General features: G+C 45.7%; 1 protein-coding gene across 14 annotated transcripts in view; it reads right to left on the bottom strand.

Annotated features, from left to right (window-relative positions):
- ATP9B (ATPase phospholipid transporting 9B (putative)) overlaps nucleotides 1–13,348 on the bottom strand; it is a 251,509-nt gene that overhangs the window by 193,497 nt on the left and 44,664 nt on the right. For all 14 annotated transcript variants that reach the window (XM_045041291.1, XM_045041296.1, XM_023242122.2 and 11 more), the window contains one exon: nucleotides 7,565–7,673. In XM_045041291.1, coding sequence (XP_044897226.1) covers nucleotides 7,565–7,673 — 109 coding nt within the window. The remainder of the gene's footprint in view (nucleotides 1–7,564; nucleotides 7,674–13,348) is intronic.

Genomic DNA, 13,348 nt, shown 5'->3' with positions numbered 1-13,348 from the left:
ACACACACCGCCACACGACTCCACCTGTGCCAAGGTACGTCGTGTTAGCCGGCATTTCTTGTTACTTTCACGTATCCCGGGCCCCAATCTCCAAACAATGTGATAAAAGACACGCGGCGCACCAAGGCCACAAAGAAATGAATTCACACAGATCCTCCCAGGATGAGCTGAGAAAGCACGACGGGTCACGCACAGCCGGTCCCGAAGCTATGAATCTGCTCCTGTGTATCTGTCCCCCCACACCCCCCTCCCCCCCGCCCCCGGGCAGACCCGCGTCCACCACGTGCAGCCACAGAGGGCGGAGCAGATAAGATCAGGAATCTCAGTGGCTGATCGTGTCCGACCTACAACAACCTACGACAACCTACGACGACCGACCGGTGGAGACCTACCATACAGATCTGACAGATGGAGAGCCGCTACTAGTCGGCACACCTGTAGTAATGTATCCAGAACATTCTTGAACGGATACTTCCCAAACGCTGCTCAGCCCACAGATGCTGAAAACCACCCAAGATGAACGGGAAGCACCGAGCAGGCTCTGACCTCGTGAGAAAAGACGTACCGTTCTACTTGACCTGCACCATCACAGAAGTGGACGAACGAGGGATGGCACGTGAATAAGAAGGAAAGTCACCGATGCCTCTCTGAGCAGCAGCTGCAGAAACCCACTCCGATGACTTCTGAGTTCATCAGCTCCTAAGCAATTTCCGATGGGAAAATTTAGCCAACATTTGAGAGTACTATTTAAAAGAAACCCAACTATCTGAAGACATGACTGTCACAAAAGGGACTCCTTCTTGCCAAGCGGAAGATGCAGTAACCCAAGAAACCAGTTACATGTTAGGACGTGCCTGGGGAAGTGTGCATTGCCCACAGTGTGTAAAATGCACTAAAGAGGGATTTTTAAACAGAGATCTTTCAAGAAAACATTACTCACAAACAGTAAATTTCACTAAAAGATGATAAAATTTTAATAGGTATTTCATGATTTTTATGTAAAAATAACAGTAAGAATTTTAACAAGTATGTGACAACAGTGTTGACAGAAAGAATCAAAGATGCTAAAATACACAGGAAGAAAGAACACTGTCTCAGCGGGTCAAGTTCCTTTCTGGCAAGGAAACTGGAACACAAGAAACACCTAAATATGTGAGCGTTCTCTCTGACAACTACACACGCACACAATGTACACAAGTTCAAAGACAACAGACTTTCTTCTCTCTTTCATATGTCTAACACGTTGAACAACAGAATGCCATAACCATTACAAGAAACAGGTAAGAGCCACTGGAAATCAGTCATCACCAAGTGTAAAGAGAAGCCACAGCCCAGAATTAATTCCCGATCATTTCTAAAGCTCCACATTAGCTTTAGGTGTGCATCTGGAATACACAGTAATAGTGGGTGACATGATACACTCCTACTGAGATTTGGTGGTTGATTAAAACAAAAGTAAGTAAACAAAAACCTCTGAGTTTATCCTATCTGCTAGAATACTACAGGAGCTCTTTCAAAACCACAGTCCAGGACTCACTCGTGTTTGAATCCCCGGAGGGGATCACAGTGCCGACCATAGTGAGTACCAAGTATCTGGAACCGAATCGTGAACCAGCCAGCAGAATGATTACAGCCCAGGATGCAATTTATACACCTCTCTGGAGCAAGAGGTTAAAAAAAAAAAAAATAGCACTGATCCCAAGAAACCAAAAGCAGAATGACCCCACAATTCAAATTCCTCATCAGGGATTTCTGAAAAGCTGCCAACAATTTCATTTTCTCCTCCTTAACTCTGACGGACGCTATCCATTAGGAGAGAACCATGAATCATAAAACAGGTCACAAACAAGGAGAAAGCAAAGAACGGAGCAGCAACAGACGTGGAAAATTCCCACATGACAAGACAGCCTCTCAAGCAGCAAAGTGTGCAGTTGGCTAAAGATCACCCGGTGTCGACTGAGCTCATGCACCAGTTAAAATACTCTCTGCTTCTAACAAAGTACCCTCAAGATCCGAGCATACTTAAAAGTGGTCGTGGCTTTCCTTTTCAAAAGAAAAAATAGAGCAGGGAACGTCTTCCCAGAGTATTTCTACAAGAATGTATGTAAGAACTCCAAATACAAATAAATTCAAATACTGTAAATACGATAAATACGATAAGACGAACCGCAGTTAAGTCACATAAGGAAGGAGCCATCAATGCCATTCAAAGAACAGATAACCTATGAAATGCTACAAATTAAGGAGATGAGCAAAGAATATTCTTCACAAGAAAACAAGTTTCAGACTAGCCAAGGAGCATTTTTTACATTTGTACGTGCATTTTTCACATTCTAGATTTGACTCAGCAATCATTTGCATCAGAATAACGAGCCACAGAGCAATGTACAACCCACAGAACAGCCACATGAAGTCGGAGGGGGCTGGGCTCACACAGCCGCTCCACCGAAGCTGCAGGGACTGGGGCAGATCCCTGAGCTGCGGCCTCAGGCCCCTCCCCTGTAAGGTGGAGAGAACACCAACCCACCTAGGATGGCAGTTATGCAAATGAGCAAGTCACCTGACACAGATCACAGAGGAGGAAGTCAGAGATAGCCACACCGTTAACCATCTACGAGTAAAACGTCCTTTCAAACAGGACCAATGGTCGTCAATTTTGTGTAAAAAGGTAAATCTCCATTTGTATTTGAAATAAACCCACTGACAATTATTTTTAAGATCTTCTGAGTTCGAGTATCATAGAAGTGTAAAAGCCCTAATTATTAGTATGCCTTCATCAACAGTTTTTACTATTTTTAGGTGACAGTGACATAACATAAAATCAGCCATTGTAAGTGAGTACTACAACGGCACGGGGTATATTCACGGTGTTGTGCGACCCACTCTATCAGGTTCAAATACATTTTCCTCACCACAAAAGGATGCGTCAACCCACTAAGCAGTGCCCCCCACAACCTGCTTTCAGTTCCAGTAATCTACCTGTTCCCATACTTCACGCAGATGACGTCGTACAGTCCGTGACCTTTTGTGTCTGATTTCTCTCACACGGCTTTTTCGAGGTTCACTCATGTTGTATCAGTATTAATTTTTACGGTTGAATGATACTCCAACGTGAGAAAACGGCACAATTTGTTTGTCCACTCACGCGCCGATGGACATTTGGGTTGTTCTCCCCCACTGGCGATCATAAAGGGCGCTGCATGAACGTGGCTGCATGTGTATTTGCTCGAGTGCCTGTTTTCAATTCTACAGGCATTTGGGAACATCCGAATTTCTCCTTCACTCGTGACTGGGACACACAATTCTTGGTTGACAGTTTTTTCTTTTGTCATTTTAAAAACGTCATCCACCTCCTGTCCTCCACAGGCTCTTACTCTAGAGGCCTTGTGTGTGACAAGCTGTCTCTCCCTTGCTGCTTTCAGAATATTCTCTTTGTCCTCGGGTTTGAACTGTCTGATTACAACGTCTCGGTGTGGATTCTCTGCGTTCGTCCTTCTAGGGATTCACGGAATTTCCTGAACGTGTACATTCATGTCTCTTAACAAATCTGGGAAGTTAACGGCCATTATTCCTTCAAACTTTCTCTCCGCCCTCTCCCTCTGTGACTCCCACGACTCCCACTGCACGCACATTAGCGCATTCAGTGCTGCCCCCAAGTCTCTACTTAACTTTCCTCGTTCTTCTTTCCACGTCTCAGAATGGATCATCTCACGTGATCTAGGTTCAGGGTCAGGGATTCTTTCTCCCAGCCACTTAAATTTGCCACTGAAACTCTCGAGTGACTTCTTCTTGCAATTTATTATAACTTTTGGCACCAGAATTTCTCTTGGCTTCCTTTTTATCATTTCTATACCTTTACCGATCTTAATTAGAGTACATTGTTCTCCTGATGTCTCTTAACATTTTTCAGTTGTCTCCTTTAGCTCCGTGAGCATACTTATGGCAGGTGAGTTAGATTTTTGTCCAGTAAGTCCAGAATCTGGGCCTCCTCAGGGACAGCTTCTGTTCCTTTCTTCTATGACTGGGCCACACAGTTTCTCTGCATGCTTCATAATTTCCTGTGGAAACCTGTACATTTTGACCACTATAATCTGGTAACTCGGGAAATCAGTCACGTCCTCCTCTTCTGGGTTTCTTTTGTTGCTCAGATTATGCTGTAGCCGTGCACGTTTAGTGACTTTTCTAGAACTGTTTTGTAAAGTGTGTATTCCTCGTCATGTGTGGTCTGTGAAGTCTTTCAGTGTTTTGAAAAAGATTTCCCTGCAAGGGGAGGGGGTGAGATTAAGAAAGAAAAGGAGGGATGATGGAGGGAAGAAGGAATGAGAGGGGGAGGAAGAAAGGGAGGAAGGGTGAAGGACAGGAGACAGGGAGAGGGAGGGAGGGAGGGAGGGAAGGAGGGAGGGAGAGAGGGAGAGAGGGAGGGAAGGAGGAAGGGAGGAAGGGAGGGAGGGAGGGAGGGAGGGAGAGAGGAAAGGAGGGAAGGAGGGAGAGAGGAAAGGAGGGAGGGAGGGAGGGAAGGCGCGAACAGCCTCTCCCAGCCTTGGCAGGCTGGCTGTCCCGGGGCACCCGGCACTCGGCAAACTGTCTACAACTCTGCCTGAGACCTCACCTCTGCTTGCAGTGAGCCTAGAGACTGGCTAGAAGCAAAACACTTTCTTGGGGTCTTTTCTGAGCATGATTCAGTGCCGGCCTTGGATGTGGCTTTCAAAACTCTCCTGTCAACACACGCACTTCTGAAGGCCCCGATTTTCCAAAGAATCCTGTCTCCAGCTCCTTCTAGCGGGCACTCGACACTCTCTTCGGTGTGTCAGCTATCACCTATCGCCCCCCAGCCACTGCTGCTGACACAGGCTTCCGAAATGCCGACTGTTTTTTGGCTCTTCTGCCCTGAGTGACATCCAATCAGAGGAAGAGAGACAACCGTCTTGAGTCGGTCCTTCGAGTGGCCCTGCCAGGCTGGACAGACACAATTCTCGCAAGTGCGTGCCGCTCCACTACCTTCAGAGCCACGGCCTGGAGTCCCAAACTGAGAACGTGGGCTGCTCTCTCTGAGGCAAGTGCTCGCCCCTTCACTGCTTCTACGCTCAGGAGGGCAGGCAGGACTGCCGACTGATGGTTCACAGATATCACCATGCCATTTAGTTTTGAATGATACAATTAAAACACGGAAACGAATCTCTACTCATTCCAAATATCACAATGAAAACAATTTAAAAACTAAGCCGGGACGTATACTATATTCCAAAAAAGACACATCAAAGGTACACCTAATTTACCTGGCCACTCTGGGGATTCCTTTTTTCCAAAACTTCACCTCTTCTCTACAACACACCTTTCCTCCACCATGCCATTACTTCATACATCAAAACTCTTCACTAGTTAACCGTTCAATTTAATCGCAAGAGTACAGTCTTTTCAAAAATGGCACTGGGACAACTGGATACTCACACACAAAGGAATGTGGCCCCATGTCATACACCCACACAAACTACAGAATGAAAACGGATCACACATCTGAGTGTCAGAGCTAAAAGCATAAAACCCCTGGGAGAAGATATAGAAGTAAGCCTTTGCAACCCTGGGTTGACAAACTGTTCCTTAGATACATCACAACGGCACAAGCAATAAAAGAAAACACAGATGAGCAGCACTTCATCAACATGAAAACTGTTGTGCGTCAGAAGACACCAAGAAAAAGAAAACACAAGCCACCGAACGAGACAAAATATGTCCAAATCACAGAACGACAAGGGACTTAAATCCAGAACATATAGAGTTCTCCCAACTCAATAAATACAAAAAAAGAACCCAGTTCCAACAGTAAGCAAAGAATCTGAAAAAACACGTCTCCAAAGGAGACATACAAACGCCCAATAAGCAGATGAAAAGACGCTCAACGTCATGAGTCACCAGAGAAACACAAGTCAAAACCACAACGAGCTACCACTTCACGCCCAACAGGACGGCTACAACAAAAAGACAGACGCTAACAGGTGCCGGCGAAGACGCAGAGAGACTGGACCACTCACACGCTGCTGGTGAGAAAGCAAACCAGCAGCTGGTTTGGCCAACTGGCAAGGCCGATCAGAAGAGTAGTCTGCAGTTTCTCAAGAACGTGGTTACCACATAATCCAGCAATTTCACTCGTGATAGGTATGCTCACAGAAGAAGTAACATCACGTTCGTACAGAAAAACCACACGCAGACATTTGCAGCAGCATTCTTTACAGTCGCCTGAAGTGGAAACAACGCAAATGTCCACCCACTACTGAATGGGAAGCAAACTCGGCATGCCACAGAGAGGAGGAGCCCTGGGCAACGAGAAGAAAAACAGCGCTGCCAGGCACCACGCCAGCGATGAACTGATGACCCGTGACCACAGGGCGCCGGGGAAAGAGGCCTGTGACACCAGCCCACACGCTGCAGGCTTCCGGACACCTGCTCCTCGGGGGCAAACCCATGGAGACAGAAAGCAGGCCGGGGGACGGACCCGGGGCTGGAGGAGGGGCAGGAGGGGCAAGAATGGGATGACGGCTAACATATTCAGAGTTTCTTTCTAGAACGTCAAGACCGTTCCAAAAGTAGACGGCAGTAATGTTTCCACAACTCTGTGAACAGACCCAAGCCACCGAGCCGCACACTTTCAACGGATGAACTTTACGTTACACGAGATCTGTCCAAATAAGCTATAAAAATATTTTTTTGGAGAATTATTTCAAATAAATAATTCAACGTACAAATGTCCCCACGTAATCAGAAGGTACAAATTCCACTCTAAACCTCATCTTTGAAACAGGCTTTGAAGTTATTATGAATACGTGTTTAGTTTTTCGGTGCCTTCCTTCATTGTCCCTCATTGATGTGATCACTGTCTTGGTGTCACTGTCACTTTTTGACGGGCGTAATGCCCACCCACAAATACTTTCCCCACACTCTTCCCAATACATCACTGCTTTTCCACTGAGACTGAGAGACCAAATAAACAAACTCTTTAAAAACATAAATTAAGCAAGGGTTAAAAGCCCTGAACGAAGTTAAGGGGAAATGGGCATAAAGTAGTCCCACTTTGGATCATGACATGAACTGTAGGTGCTCCGAGACCTTGCACTTAAACAGTTTAAGGCCCTGGTACTAATTGTCTAACCCTACGACTGTGTTGAAAATATGACACAAACAGAGACGGCAGGTAAGGTGATACAGGGCTTCACAGAAAATGTCCTGCACCAGCTGGGTTTCACACGTGTCTACGTGCACACCCCTCATACACAAACCGTGACAGAGCACACCACACGACCAGTTCTCTGTGCGCGTGTGCGCATGTGTGTTTAAGTGTGTACATGTTTATACTCATACACACACATCCCAGCATCTGGAGAATGAATAAAAAATCTACCTTGAATTTGTAGGCATTACGTTATCGTAAGAAAATTGATTAGATACCATATGTAACTGCATAATACTATTTTCGGTAACAGAATTATGACGTTTTCTTTCATTTATGTTAACTCTGACGTGAAGGCTACATTAAGCAAATGATAAACTAAATCAAAAGTGTCTTGCTGACCTCTTACTGTGAGCTTGCTGTAGAGCTGTGAATTTACTTCCTTGTCTCGCTGAAAACGCCGAAATTCATCAATTGCTTCCCTCATGATGGTAACAGCCAAAACGAATCCCTATGAGACAAAATAAAATCAGATATTTGAGAAAACTGGATTTTAAATAACAAAACAGTAACAAAAAGTTTTACTCCCCACCCCCCACCCGCCAATGTTACTTCTAAAACATAAATGAAAACAAAGACAAAAAGGAACAATGAAACACCACTAAAAAAATGTAATATATAAGATTTACGATTCTCTCAGCCAAAAAATTTAAATTCATATCATAGCTTGTACTTCAAGCCAAACATCAGAAAGGACTTAGTAACCTAAAAATAAGGAAACCAACAATCTTCAAAAACCCCATGAATTATATTCAGAACATGCGAGCATTCAAGTTCAAATTAACAAAGACTGACATCAAAATCACACATTTCCTATACTTCTCTTTCTAGTAGAACGAAATGTGTAGCAACAGGAAGCTATCCCAGCACGACAAGTTTCTCCCCGTGGCAGCGTCTACAGACACACGTGGGGCACAGGCACAGCCACCACGCTTTTTTTCTTCACTTTTTTAAAAAATATTTTTATTTAAATTTATTTTTTTTATTTTGGGGGGAGGGAGAGAGAGAAAGACAGCATGAGCAGGGGAGGGGCAGAAAGAGGGAGAGAGAGAGGATCCCAAGAAGACTCCACATTACCAGCGCAGGGCCCGATGTGGGGCTCGAACCCACAAACCATGAGATCCCGACCTGAGCCGAAATCAAGAGTCGGACGTTCAACCGACTGAGCCACCCAGGCGCCCCTACTTCCTCACTTTTTAAGTAAAAACCTGGACAGATTAACTTGATGCTATCTAAATAAAACTTTTTTCAAAGTGTATTTATTTATTTTGAGCGAAATAGAGAGCACGGGAGTGGGGGAGGTGCAGAGAGAGAGGGAGAAGCCCAAGCAGGCTCCGTGCCGTCAGCGCAGAGCCCAACGTGGGGCTCGAACTCACAAACTGTGAGGTCACGACGTGAGCCGAAGTCAAGAGCCAGATGCTTAACCAACTGAGCCACCCAGGCGCCCCCACAGAAAACCTATGTACTTGGAATCTATTGTGAAATCTATTGCACCGCTAACGTGGCTGGAGCCATTTTCAAAGGCTACTTGGGTGTTTTCTGACACATTACACAGCTACTCTTCAAGTCAACCTCTCTCGGACCATGCTGTCCAGTAGGCTTCGTTTGACTGATGAGCATCCCCCCGTCTACTGTGAAAATGGCCAAGGCAAGGCCGGGCAACTCCACTTAGGGGACAGAAACCTGTTATCCCAGGGCTGTTTTTGTGTCGCCGACAGGCTACACCACGTGGGCCCTGGAACCCGTGGTCCTTGTGTTTACTGAAACACGGCCGTCCCCGGCGCATTCAGAGTTGTGCCACCATCAACACCATCTGACTTTCATCACCCCAAAGAGAAAGCTCACCCCCCTTTCCCATCTCCCCTGCTCCCAGCCCCCTGCAACCATAGTGCCTCTTCCGGGTGACACAGTACAGCTGGCATTTTCATGAACTGCCAAACTGCTTTCCCAAGTGCTTGTACCACTTAACATGAGCTTACTGGCCATATACACGTTCTCTTGGGATAAATGTTATTCAGATCCTACGCCCACTTTTTACCCGTGTCATTCGTCTTTTCACGTGAAGTTGTAAGAGCTCTTCATGTGATTCTGGATATAAATACCTTGTTAGAGATATGATTTACAAGCGTGAGGTTACACTTTCCAGGTTGTATTGTTTCACTTTCTTGATAGCGTCCTCTAATGCACTAAAATTTTTAATTTTCATGATGTCCAATTTAAATGGTTTCTTTGGTCACCTGGGCTTTTAGTGTCCAAGATCCCAAAACTCCACCTCTGTTTTCTTCCAGGAGTCTTACTGGGTTCAGCTCTTCCATTTAAGTCTGTAACCCATTCTCGGTTACATCCTGTGTGTGATAGGAGGCAGGGTCCAAACTCGTTCTTTGGCTCTGTCTCCACTGACCTGTCTTAGCACCCTTGCCAAAAATCAAGTTGTCCTAAGTGTCAAGGTTTGTTTCTGGACTCGACGTGTGTCCCGTGATCTATCCTTCAGCTGGTACCACACCTTCTTGATGACTATAGCTTCAAAGTAAGTTTGGAATGGGAGGCAGGAGTCCTCCAATACTGATCTACTTTCTAGGACGCACTGGTTACTCTGCGTCTCTTGTATTTCCATATGAATTTTAGGATCGGTTTGTCAATTTCTGCCAAAAAAGCTACGTGGGATTCTCACAGGGATTGTACCGAATCTACAGATCAATTCGGAGAGTGCTATCGTTACAATAATATCAAGTCTTTCAATTCTTGAACATGGGATGACTTCTATTTAGATCTTTAATTTTTTCAAAAACATTTTAAGTTTTCAGTATGAAATCTTGCATTTTAGCTAAATCTACTATTTCTCCTTTCTGATGCTTTTATAAATGAAATTACTACACTAATTTCATTTTCAGGTGGTCACTGCTAGTATACAAAAATATAAGCGCTTTTTGTGTATCTATCTTATACCCCGTAGCCTCACTAACTCATTATCAGCCCCAGCAAGTCTGTGTGTGTACTCCCCAGATTTGCCTACACACCAGGTCATGCCACTTGTCAACAGAGACAGCTTTTCTCTTTCTTTTCCATCTAAATGTCTTTTAGCACATATAAGACAAAAATATATATATATATGAAAATCCAAAACAGGAAATACCAAAAATACTTTAAGGAAATTTAGTGTTATCAAAAGCCTTAAAATTTATACACACTTTAACCAAACAGTTCCACGTCTGGAAAGTTATCCTAAAAAACAAACAAAAAACCAAGGATCCCGGCATCAAATACAAAAAACCGGAAATAACCTAAATGTCCACAAATAAGAAATTCCTGGTACACCCGTACGATGAAATACCGTATTTCCTTAACTCAAAGATGCCGTTAGTCTCGGGTGAGAAGACAATACCACTTTAAATACACAAATTCTAAGTCACAACTCATTGTCAGTAACGTGAAAAACACGCATCTACCCATCCGGGAAAGACAGTTCCGTGAGCCATTCTCACATAGAGAGTATTTACTATTAGGACTCACGTTCACCACGTAGAATTCCGTAAAACTGTGTTTGTGACTGACCCATCCCAAGAGGTAAGAGAATGGCTGTCAAGCACGTTACTTACACACCGAAGACAGTACCGTTAAAGGAGAAGGTCAATCAGGCAAGCGCATGGCCATCACCTGGAAGGTGTTCTGCTCAAGCCCCACCTGAAGAGGGCGCCTTCACCTCGCCTCTGTGAGGCGCAGGTCCCAAATGTGTGTATGTCATCTAAACTGTGCAGGTGGATCTAACTTTCACCCTTTAACCCTATGGCTTAAAGACAGCAAAAGTGAATTCTCCATTCATCAAGGAACTTTAAGCCACAAAACGTAAGAGTTCCCAGTGCTTCCGAGAACTCGAGAAGTGAAAGTAGGCTTCTACTTCAAAGCAGTAACATTAGAGAAGATGCGACAGAGGGTCGGGTCCCAACTTGTAAAACAGGAGGTGAGCGCTCTTGGGAGGAAACAGAGCCCTGAAGACCGCTGGTGCACACGAGCAGCTCGCAGCCACGCTCCAAACCTAAGGTTTCCCCGAACACGTAACAGATGTGGAGGCCACTCCCGTGCCACCACGTCCGTCTCCGGCTTATCTATCCTGAGAAAAACCCCAAAAGCCGGCCTCAGAACATAAAGCAGATTCCAAGAAAGGCACAGCTGAGGCCAGGGTTTCCTTCACAGGCACGGGAGTCTACGACCCACGGACCTCCACTGCAGAGTTTACATCCACTGAGTCTTAACTGGGTCACTGCAGACTGGTGGCCTATGGAAGTTGTGGGTAAGTAAGTCTTCCCACAGGAGGGGCCGGGCCTTCCCGCGACCTCAGCACCGACCACGTCCGAGACCGAAGCTACGGTACCGCTACTGGAAAACCCAAACTGGACGCAAGGGGGTGACAGTACTTCAGTGACACAACAGTATTTGAGGTCAGCCTGTTAATCAGAACAGATGACGGGAATGTCTCACGTGGCCGGTCCACAGGCCATGACTAAATCTTGCTTCATAAAGTGGACTTCTTTTTTCCTACTTCGCCAGACAACCCAGGAGTCATGTAAAGTAACTGCCAAAATAGTATGCGTTTTTATAAAAAGACAAAAAATGCTATGGATATAATACCAGTTTAAACTTGAGGGATTCTTATATACCAGAAGCTTTTTATTTTAAGTTTATTTATTTACTTTGAGGGACAGAGAGAGAGCGCGAACACGAGCAGGGGAGGGGCGGGGGGGGGGGGGGGGAGAGAGAGAATCCCAAGCAGGCTCCACACCGTCAGCACAGAGCCTGATGTGGGGCTCGAATCCATGAACCGTGAGATCATGACCTGAGCAGAAGTCAGAAGCTTAGCTGACTGAGCCACCCAGGAGCCCCCAGAAACTATTTTATGGGGTTTTTAAAATTTCTTTGAATGTTCATTTATTTTTGACAGAGAGAGAGCACGAGTAGGGAAAGGACAGAGAGAGGGAGACACAGAATCCAAAGCAGGCTCAGGCTCTGAGCTGTCAGCACAGAGCCCGACACGGGGCTCGAACCCACGAACCATAAGACCGTGACCTGAGCCGAAGTCGGATGCATAGCCGACTGAGCCCCCAGGCGCCCAAACTTTTCTATGTTTTTTGAATGAGTCAACTTTTAAATGCCACAAAAACCTAATGAGCAATAATTCAGACAGGGAAACTGAGGCACAAGGAGCGTGAGTACTTCTGCGAGAGTGGTTGTCCCTGGGCAGCATGCGATAGGAGTCCCAGTGAGTCATGTGCTTTCTCCTTTCCGTACTCCACCCACACCAGCGAAGTACAGAGACACTCAGGAAAGGAGTGGACAGAGGGAAGGACTGGAGAATCATACTGAAAGTCAGAGTCTCTTGCAAACGCCCTGGTCACCCTGGAAGTTACGTGTTAACAAACTTCCAGGACCACATCTTACATGGAAGAGGTAACATCACCAACCCAGACGTCCTCTAAGAATCGTCTGCATGGGCAGGTCTATCCCACCTCATTCATTCCGACAGAAGCACTGCGATCCGTTTTGGTACTCTGGTTACACTAGCTGTCCCTCAAAGAGCTGTTCCCAAGGCTGAATGATACGAAAGGTAATCCTCATTCCGACACAAGAATGTAATAATGAAATCAATTATTTTCAGTTGACTCTTCTGTCATATGGCAAGATATAAAAGAAAGGAGATCAGAGCTGAAGTAAACAATACTGCCAGGAATAACCGACAAAAATGATTACGAAGCTATCAGTGTTTTCAGAAACACCCTTTAGCTGGAGAACAGAGGGAAGGAATCAGAAGTTGCCTGCTGAAAATTAGCGGGCGGGAGACCGAAGATTTTATAACCACCGGCCGGATGACGGGTTTACGCTGGACTGGCGGGTTTCTGTCAGGGAGGAACCTGGAGATGCCGAGCCCTTTTTCTGAGCAAGAAACCTCAGAAGGTTCTGCCTTACAGAACCTCACAAGGCAAGCAGAGAAAAGGCGGTGCGACGTGAGTGCGTACGAAGGCCACGCGCCGGGGCAGGCCCCCCAGGACGGGGTGAACGGGCGGCTCGAGAAACAGGAGGAACTCGGAGCTGTGAGAATCCTGCTGCAGAATACTTCCTTTACTTTAAAACAAA

This window comes from Felis catus, chromosome D3 (assembly GCF_018350175.1).
Source record: "Felis catus isolate Fca126 chromosome D3, F.catus_Fca126_mat1.0, whole genome shotgun sequence".
NCBI lineage: Eukaryota > Metazoa > Chordata > Mammalia > Carnivora > Felidae > Felis > Felis catus.
The sequence above is the reverse complement of the archived record's forward strand: the minus strand, read 5'-3'. Positions and strand labels throughout refer to the sequence as shown.